At 30.8% G+C, this 9,722-nt stretch overlaps 1 protein-coding gene across 1 annotated transcript; it reads left to right on the top strand.

Moving 5' to 3' along the window:
• Positions 1-95: 95 nt before the first annotated feature.
• On the top strand, positions 96-9,657 carry LOC134254858 (arginine-hydroxylase NDUFAF5, mitochondrial-like; the record flags this gene model as incomplete). Its single annotated transcript, XM_062737398.1, has 7 exons — positions 96-246; positions 1,107-1,468; positions 8,388-8,428; positions 8,620-8,731; positions 8,928-9,034; positions 9,223-9,262; positions 9,547-9,657. Coding segments are annotated over 7 exons (924 nt in total), but the record flags the coding sequence as incomplete, so codon positions are not given.
• Positions 9,658-9,722: the final 65 nt, after the last annotated feature.

Genomic DNA, 9,722 nt, shown 5'->3' with positions numbered 1-9,722 from the left:
GTTTGTAAATTTGTTTTTGATTTTAATTTTTAGCTTTATAAAGTAATTATATTAATAATTTACATGTATTAATAATGTTTTATTGATTGTAATAGATTCAGGAAATCAATGACTACTATTTCACACTCTTTAAACAATGTGGGAGACGAACAACAAATAGAATAGCAAGAGGAAACAAACTAAGGATCACTCTCTACTCTAACCATGACGGACTTACAGCTAAAGGTTTTCAGCTAAGTCTGAAAGGTAAATATCTTTTTGTTAGTGAAATAAAATTTTTCTGTAATTTTTTTTTCTTCAGAAATTTGATATTGCAATATTAAGATAAAATTTGAAAGGTTTGAAATATTGACAACGATTGGCTTTCAAAAATAATTTTATGATCTGAAATTTTGAAAGCAAACTATGCATAATTGATTGACAAAAAATATCCATTATTATACCTTCTAGTAAAGGTAGACTTTCCACTTTATTAAATGAATGACTGATCTAGAAGGACATTATTTGAATGAATTCTTAATCAAAATAAATTGTTTTAGATACTTGAACACTCAGTAAACAAAAGTTTACTTAAAGTAATAATAAAGGGTCATTTAAATGAATTACACTAAACAGTTACGTCGATCTAGCTTGGACGTCTTCAATATAATATTTTATATTTCGGCATCCCGGTGAACATCCTAATGTTGGAGCTAAGCACACTTTGATGGCCTATTAACTTCTTGATCACTGTATCCAACGACATAGATATTGACGGATCAAACGTGTAATATTTCTATTCGAACATTTGTCTCAAATATAATTATAATTAATAAAACCAAGATCAAATGTTCACTTGGGAATGAATTTGGTTGTAACGCGTTCAAAACTACTGAGAAAGGGCATTACAGGATTTAATCACGTAAATTTAACCAAGCAAGTTAATTTCCAAGTGAACTTTGAACATTTTCTTTGCTTGGCTGATTTAAACTTTAGACAAAGATGGCTTTCATTTTCATTTTGTTACTTTGGCGTCTTTACAGTTCTGCATGGGAATTATCTTTTTTTAAATATATATTACGATATATTACGGAATAAAATTAAACAGATGTATAATTTAATAACAGTATCAAAGATGTCAACAAGATCAACAAAGTCGACAAAAGTTCCATCACCAATGTCAAAGACGTCCATGACAAAGGATGCAACAACGACAACGAAAACGGAAAATCCTCAAAGAACAAACATTGCAAATAAAGAAATAATTCTTTCAACAAAAACAGCATCAATAACAGAAGTTACAAAAAGAAAGACAGGAAAAACACAAATCTCAGCTGTTTTCTCCACTTGGAAAGCCACTAAATCAACAACACCAAAAGTTGTTATGAGTGAAGTTTTGAGTTCTACACCAGTCTTGTACACTTCATCGCTAATACCGCACTCAACAGCAGCTACAGACGAAACTTCAAAAACGACACCTGTTAAACAGGTTTTAATTAGTACTGGTAAGAGAGAAAGCATAACAGTATAACTTACTGTAGAATTGCATATTTTCGTGGGGTCAAATTTTCGAGGTTTAAGGGAAAATATATTGGTTTGTGGGGACTTTGCGTTTAGAGAATGTTTAGAACTAATAAAAAAATGTAGTGAAAAGAACGAAAATTTACACCCCAGAGATTTCACAGGGCTTATTCTTTATAAACTTAAATTATATCAAATATGTTAATTATGTGCACAACATATATTTATTGTGAGGAACTTGACTGACTGACGGAAATAGAGGTATTGAATATGAAATGAAATATAAATACATTGGTGAACATGCTTATAAGAGCTACAATTTTTTTTTCAAGTATATAACAAGTACTTCATGCGGAGTCAAAACGATCAAAACTCTCATACATATATATGTATAGAAAATATATGTAGAGAGAGAATTGACACAATGACTTATTCAAGTTGCTCATGTCGGTAGAGGGAGAAAGTACTTATTGGCACCTGATCCCACCTCTGATGTTTTGGAGGTCCGTGTTTGCTCTGCTCTTTTTGTGTATTGTTTTATGGACTTTGAGATTGAAAACTGTTCGTTATCTTCATATCCTTCTTTCATAGATTTTAGAAAGGAACATACAAGTACGCTACATTTACATGTATTCCTCTTATACACTGTATATTGTAGTCGTCACAATTTTTGTCGTCGGCTGAAAAATTTAATCATATGCCTACTGCCGCCGAAGACATATGTGCCTATCTTCACTATAGATATTGGTGCCCTACATTTATTGGTTGCTGAAGAATGTTTCTGCATGTGTATGTTTGAATAATTTATCGTCGCCAATCACAAAATGAACCAATATAAAAGGCAAACGTTGTCGCCCATTCCACAGGAAGAAAAAAGTCCATCTCGGCACATATTGTTGTCTATTCCAATATTTCTGGTGGATGGCAATATGAAATGTGACGTTAGGTATAAATTGTGCCACCAAAGGTATATATACAAAACAAAATGAACAGGTACAAATTGCTAGTAACACCACCATTGTAAAACTGGAAGTACTACAGGGTCATTGAAACTTGAACTACACTTAGCAAAACTTACACTTAGTTCCTTTGTGCTCTGAACATATTCATGTATATAGACCTGAAGTACTACAATTTTTCATTAAGTCGATATAAGCGCCTACTTCCCTTGTATGTTTACACACCAAATATACATGATGTTTCATTTGAATTGAATCCCCATGAGTACCAGTTGCGCTCAGCTATTGACAGACCTATTTTTTTGTATTCATATCAAGGAAAATTAGCTCGAAACTTAATACTTGAAAAGAAAAAAAAGATACTGTTCGTTATTTCCATATCCTTCTCTTAACGCAGTTTCCTTCAACTTGACATTTAGGTCTATCAACGAACATATTGTCAATTAACAATGGTAATTTCCATTCTTATGTCAAAGTGATATATCCCGGTGAGCTTGAGATAAAAGATACCAAAGTCTGACACATCTGTTTCATATTGTGGATATTTTACTAGAAAAACAACTCCGATGTTTTGGAGGTCCGGATTTGCTTTCTTCTTATTTTGTATTGTTTAATGGACTTTTGAGCTTAAATACTATTCGTCATATCAATGTATAAAACTCGTTTATAGCAAAGTCCGTGGGACTTGTAAATTTAATTCGTTATATCCGTTATTTGTCATCCGTATAACGAATTCGTATAAATATATATAGCAAATTCGCAATATGTTTTCCTTTCAATATTATTATCATATATATATCGAATAGCAATAATTACAAAACACACATTAAATAACTTAGGTCTTTTTATGAATTGGTTTTTATATTCATATATTTGATCAAAATAAAGTCAGTTCAATTTATCAAATTTTGAGATCTGTGAAAATTCATTAAGAAGACGTAAATTTCATTACATTTAACCTCTACGGGACTTAATAATAGTTTGCTATATATATCCGTAATTTCTTTATATATCAGAGTTCTTTATAACCGTAAAATTTTATAGGGATTTGTTAAAAATTTTGCCGGAGATTTCGCTATATCCGTGCATTCTTTATACATCTAACCGTGTTCGTACTAAACGAGTTTTACTGTAGTGATTATATCGTTGATTAAATACGCAGGAACATGCCATACATATGAACGGTTTCTAAAAAGGGGTAAATTATTGACAAAGGTGTTGATGAAACACGAAATTCAAGAATAGTTGTCTCGTTTAAAAACATCATGCTTTATGGTCGATCGCGATACACTTTCATTTTATTCAAAAAATGCAATATTGTATCATACCATTTGTAAGATGTTTGCTTTTATACTAAATTTGACTACATGAACGATACACACCCATTCTCAATATAAGGGCGCAAATAATGTCGCCTCGTTTTCATTTAGAAGAAATACCACTGATGTAATTTTTTAATCAACATTATAAATAGTCATATAACAATAAATAAGAATTCATATAATTATCGATCCAAAAGGGTATTTAAGGAGTTCAAAATTCAAATATAGTAGCCTATTTGAAATGTACGTTACTGTCGCCGAGGCAAATATTATTCTGAATCCCCTCTGTGTAATATATAGTTTTGATTCTCAAGTAAAAAAGTTAAACCTTGTATCATATATATTTCTTTTCATAACAATAAATACATTTTCTTTGTGATAATAAATAATTTTTATTGTGCAATGTCCCTGTCGCTTAATTCTATTTCAACCACATTACAAGCAAACACAAAGATTATACATCTGATAGTTTTGTTCTACTTTATTTATTGATTGGCTAAATTTAAATTTCAAAGGATTAATTACTCCTACTTAGATAATGTAACATGAAATTGAACAACTTGAGCAACTTTTATAAATATGTTTACGGAATGAAAGACATTTTCAATCGTAGAGATAAGAAAGAAATGTACGTTACCTATATTCTTCCATTAAGAATACATATTAAAAATAAACATAAGAAAATATGAGACGACTCTGAATAAGCAACCCCTTGTATCCTGTAAACTGGCAAAGACGTTTTGCTTAACACAATTAAAAATTATTTTTTTTATGAAAAGTGATCATTTGAAATGTACGTGACTGAAATGTACGTTACCATGAAATTCGAATTAAGTGAATCTCGCGCGATTTTTCATGTATTCTAATACTGTCACACACTTGAATGTTTACACAAAGGAAAGTTTCAAAGGTTGGAGGTCGGCTAAATCCCAAAATTAATGAAAAGAATCGTCTCTGCCGAGGAAAAAAATATATTAAGGTCAATTATTATGTAATATAATTTTGATAAATGGTATATTTTTCTGAATACGAAACCTGTATGATGCATTTCTTATGATATGCAGGTTCAAAAAGTATCAATATATTGCGTGTCTAACGTATGCTTGTGGAAGAGAATTGATTTTTATATTTGAAATGTATGTATGGTAACGTACATTTTATGTATTTCTAACTGACATTTTTTATAAATTTAGTCAATGAATTACGTTAACACGAGCGAAACAAAATTATCTTAACAATCCATTTGACAACTGGCCACATAAATCCATCTTAATGCACCCCCAATCCTCGTAAATGTTTTAAACTGTTACCACATGCTAGAAAATATATTTCTAAGTGTCTTAAATTCATCTTTGGCAACCTTTTTGCAGTTTGTTTACTTTTCATATGCGACTTTGCGTCAATATTAATTGATTAGTTGTTGATAATTTAAAACAAGGTATGCATTGGCTTATAATTGGTAAAAAAAAAGAAACAAAACAAATAAACCCAGAACACAAGACGGTCACGTACATTTCAAATACTGAATACTCAGTTTTGTTTGAATCATTGCATTTTGGGTTATATTTTTCCAGATCTGCTGAAAAGCACGTATGTTTGTGTTTTGAAAAACGATGTTGCAACATACTAAATGAAATTGTTAACAAGACTGTCGATGGATATATTCGGAATAGATTTATGTTAAGTTTCAATGACCAAATACGAACATTTGTTAGATCATAGCAAAATACATCTGACTCATATTTTTTTGTCTGTACCCTTGCACAAGTTAGAAGTAACTAGGCTACGACCGGTGTCAATTTCAGCGAAACAGCACAAAAGAATGGTAATGAACTGAGGTGGAGGGGACTCCCCAATATTATGTGAAATGAACGTTACCGAAGTGACGTGACAGTCATGTAGTTGATGACAATAACCTCGTTTGTTACATTATGATTTCTTATATAACTGCCTTAAAACACTTCATTGATATGATTTTTATGTCAATAATAGCTTTTTTTTCAATATTTTCTTATGACTAATTTACATAAATGTACGTTACCTTCTCATATTCTGAGGCAATCGTGTCTTTATAGTGGTGATTGTGACATATAACACTATGTGATTACAAAGAGAATCTTTTTAGGAATAAACTGAAACAAAACGATGAATTTTTAAATGAATTTTAGATGAATTTTAAGCTTTTTATTAAACAGAAATATATCTTGAAATGTACGTTACATTTACATAGTTTTCTAAATCGGCATGGATATATGTTAAACAAGACAGTAACTACAAAATAGAATTTTACTACATGTACATGTTAGGTTCCAGTAACTGTATCTATTAAAAATGACAAGATTCCAAACTGATCGCTCTTAACAAAACAGAGAGAAGAATTTAAAGCATATATTTAAAAATGTTTTTATACATCTGGATCAAAAAGTAACCTTTGTTTTTTGAAAGGAAAAATCAAACGCACGTTCGTATGCCGCGAAAATATGTTGCTGACAGAGTTGGTAGGATGTGCTGGTGTTAAGATGAGATATTCCAATTGTGATTTTAATGACTACATCTTTTTTGACATATTTTTTTTAGAAATTGAAGAAAGAGTAACGTACATTTCAAGCTACATTTCTGAATAAAATCACCCTCTTCTTTATCGTCTTGTCATTATTCCATGTATTATAATTTGATGAAAAAAATCTGGAAACAAAATCTTCAGATACTTTCTTTCAAAGTTAATTGATAGAAAACCTGTTATCTTGAACTTCATTTTTTATAAAAAATCAGAGAGGCATTTGTGCCCTTATATTGAGAATGGGTGTACAGCGTTGATGGCGGATGAGACCGTCAACAGGGAAAGCTTACTCCTTCTAAGTACCCAATCCCTTCTCTGATAACAACTGGGGTCCGCGTTTTATTCCTGTTCATGATTTGTCATCTACACCGAAAGCTAATTGCCTTCCTAGCCATTTTCGTTTCTTAATGTTTTTCAAGTATAATTTTGAGTTTTTCAATACTTGACTGTCGGTAAAAATCTAAAAAGTACTTTGAACGTTAAATATGCCATTTTCATTTTTTATTATATATTACTTTATCAATATATACTTAACATTAATAAATTATGTTAAAATAAGGACTATTTTTACAAGCTTTAATTTTATATTAAAAAAGTTGCAAAGACATTCTATCAATACTTATTTGCTCTCACAGACTCCAAAAATACTAGTACAAAGTCTCAAGATAAGCCACAGTCATCAAACACAGAGCCGAATGCTGAAATATCAACTCAGTTTATACCGATGTCTTCTCAAAATCAAGATTTGGGTTTGATAATACATCCTTGATTAAAAAGCATCCTGGAATTGTTTTTAAAGTTTTTAAATTTCCATCTCACATTATTCCTCCTGCTTTGTGGTTCATAGATTAATATTCAAAGTAATACATAAACATTGTCTTAAAGGTCATTATTATTATTGGTAAATTTAATTCAAATTATACTTAAACATTATTACAACATCCAATAAAAAGGGCGATTCTAACAAGCTTAATATTTATGTGACCAAGTGAAATAAAGATGTCGATGTAGGTTTCTATATTTATTTTCGTAACATATAAGGTGATTCTTGTGCGAGGTGGAAGTGTCTAATCAGGGCGCCGGATCTGCAGTGATTTGAATTTAGATTTGGCTAGCTTATAATACAAAAGGAACGACCTGATTTTATGGTTCATTATGAAAACAGCCAATGAAAATTCTTAACCAATAGTAAATCAAAGAAAATGCTAACCAACTCAATCCACCTGCGCACACAAACTAGTCTAACATTACTCTCAAAGACATCGTTCAATGAGGTATTTAGAAACGTAGTAAAAATACAAAATTTTAATAAATATATTCAATATACATAAATCCGCCCACATTTAAATTAAAATTTAGCAAGAATATCTCTATATAATTGGCTGCTCTTGTAGGCTCCTTGCCTTGCTATTCATATAGCATGTGTACTTGGATCGACTCTAAAAAAAAAAAGGGAAAAAAAAGGCAACCCGAAATTGTTTTAACATGTTAAAGGTTTTTGATTTTTTTTTTTTTGTGCAAAAAGATGAACATCCATTGTTTGAGTAACTGCATGTACACTACTTTGTGTGCATTGGGGCGGGGATCAGTATGATGGCTTCTCATTGTACTGATTCATTACCTATCATTAATCCTGTTAAATATTACTGACCTCCTTTATAATTTCATTCAAGACGTAACTGCTTGGTCACTGGTCACTTATCAACAGCCCCTAAACTTTCAGAACTTTGAGTACAAAGTCTCTCAAGGAGACAAAATTTGATGTCTTGAGTGATTTGTATTGGGAAGAGCTCAGTTTTCATTATTTGTACTTTTTGTACATGCTAAAAAATAACACACTTGAGAAAAGTATGTAATAAAATAACTAAATCAAGCTATTCTGAATAGCTTAATATAGCTATATATACACTGTGCACAATAAAGCTGACCCACGCCATACAGCTAAATCAAGAGATTGTGCCAAACCTGTAGAAATGTTTATGAGTTACATGTTACTTTTACATGTTTTAGAAACAGTGTAATAATATTTTGTCTTTCATCATTCAGATTGGGTACAGAACATACGATAGACTTTTAGACATAAAAAGGTAAAAGATATATTATTATCTTCTAGCTGTTAAAAGTGGTAAAAACAAGAAGAAAAAAAAACAACCAAACAATATAAAACATTAAAAAGACAAAATAGTGCCCATTTAATATGGTAATTAAGTTAAATAGGTTATAGTATTAAAATACCAATTAATAGTAAATAATGATTTTTTCTTCTTTTCTTTTGTAGAGAGTTTGATGTAGGCGTGGATCTAGGTTCTGGACTTGGATATGTTTCCCGTCATGTTTTAAAAGATACTGTCAAATTTTTATATCAGTGTGAACTCTCAGAAAAATTACTGGTAAGTTAAATGCATATTATATAATGCATACTCAATTGAAATGATTCACCTAATGAAGGAAACCAAGCAGCTATTTTTTTCATAATTATTTTCTATAAACGGGATAATCCATTTGCAACTACTTTTGTATCTTAAAAACAACAAATTCTTTTTCTATAAAGTCAAAATCAAGCACAGTTCATCTATTTTTATTTAGAGACAAGCACAGGTTTCACCAGAAGTTCCTACTCAAAAACTTATAGTTGATGAAGAATTTCTCCCATTTAAAGAGAATTCTTTGGATGTAATTGTGAGCAGTTTAAGGTGAGTACTGATCAAAGTGTGGTCATAAGTTGATAAGAGACAGTTATTTCTGCCATTATGTAAAGTTTTTTCTGGGTAAACCCTGCACTAAAAAATAAAAAAAAACATATTCCACATGAAAAACAGCAGGTGTTCTTTATTTTTCTGTATTTTTAAGGTGTATAAACAGTTAATTTCTCTTTGTACAGCTTACACTGGGTCAATGATTTACCAGGGTGTTTCAAGGCTGTAAGTATTAAAGTGTTTATGTACTAGTATGTGTATGTATAAAGTTCATTTTTGCTTGATTATTAAATGAACATGTATCTTTAAATAATTTTTTGAAATTCCTTGGACAGAAAATGTACAAAAGTTAATTATTGCAATATAAAACTTTTAAAGACGAATGTAAGTTGATACTTTGCAAACTGAGCAATACTCCGGTAATCATGGTAATGAAGTAGGCTTTTTTTATGCTTGCCCATGTCCAGAAATGTCCAGAAAATATTAAGCATTACTGTCTTTCTGAGCAGGCTCAGAAGGCTTTAAAACCGGACTGTCCATTTATCCTGAGTATGTTTGGAGGTGACACACTGTTTGAACTCAGGGTTTCTCTACAGTTAGCAGAACAGGAAATACAGGGGGTAGGTACCAGGATGAACTGGTTCTCCATTCCCAACAATTTATCATTAGGCATCCAAAATCTAAA

The sequence above is a fragment of the Saccostrea cucullata genome, unplaced genomic scaffold (assembly GCF_032062105.1).
Source record: "Saccostrea cucullata isolate Sc308-1 unplaced genomic scaffold, CSIRO_AGI_Scuc_v1 ctg18819, whole genome shotgun sequence".
Classification (NCBI taxonomy): domain Eukaryota; kingdom Metazoa; phylum Mollusca; class Bivalvia; order Ostreida; family Ostreidae; genus Saccostrea; species Saccostrea cuccullata.
Note: the sequence above shows the minus strand (reverse complement) of the source record. Positions and strands in the feature narration are given on the sequence as shown.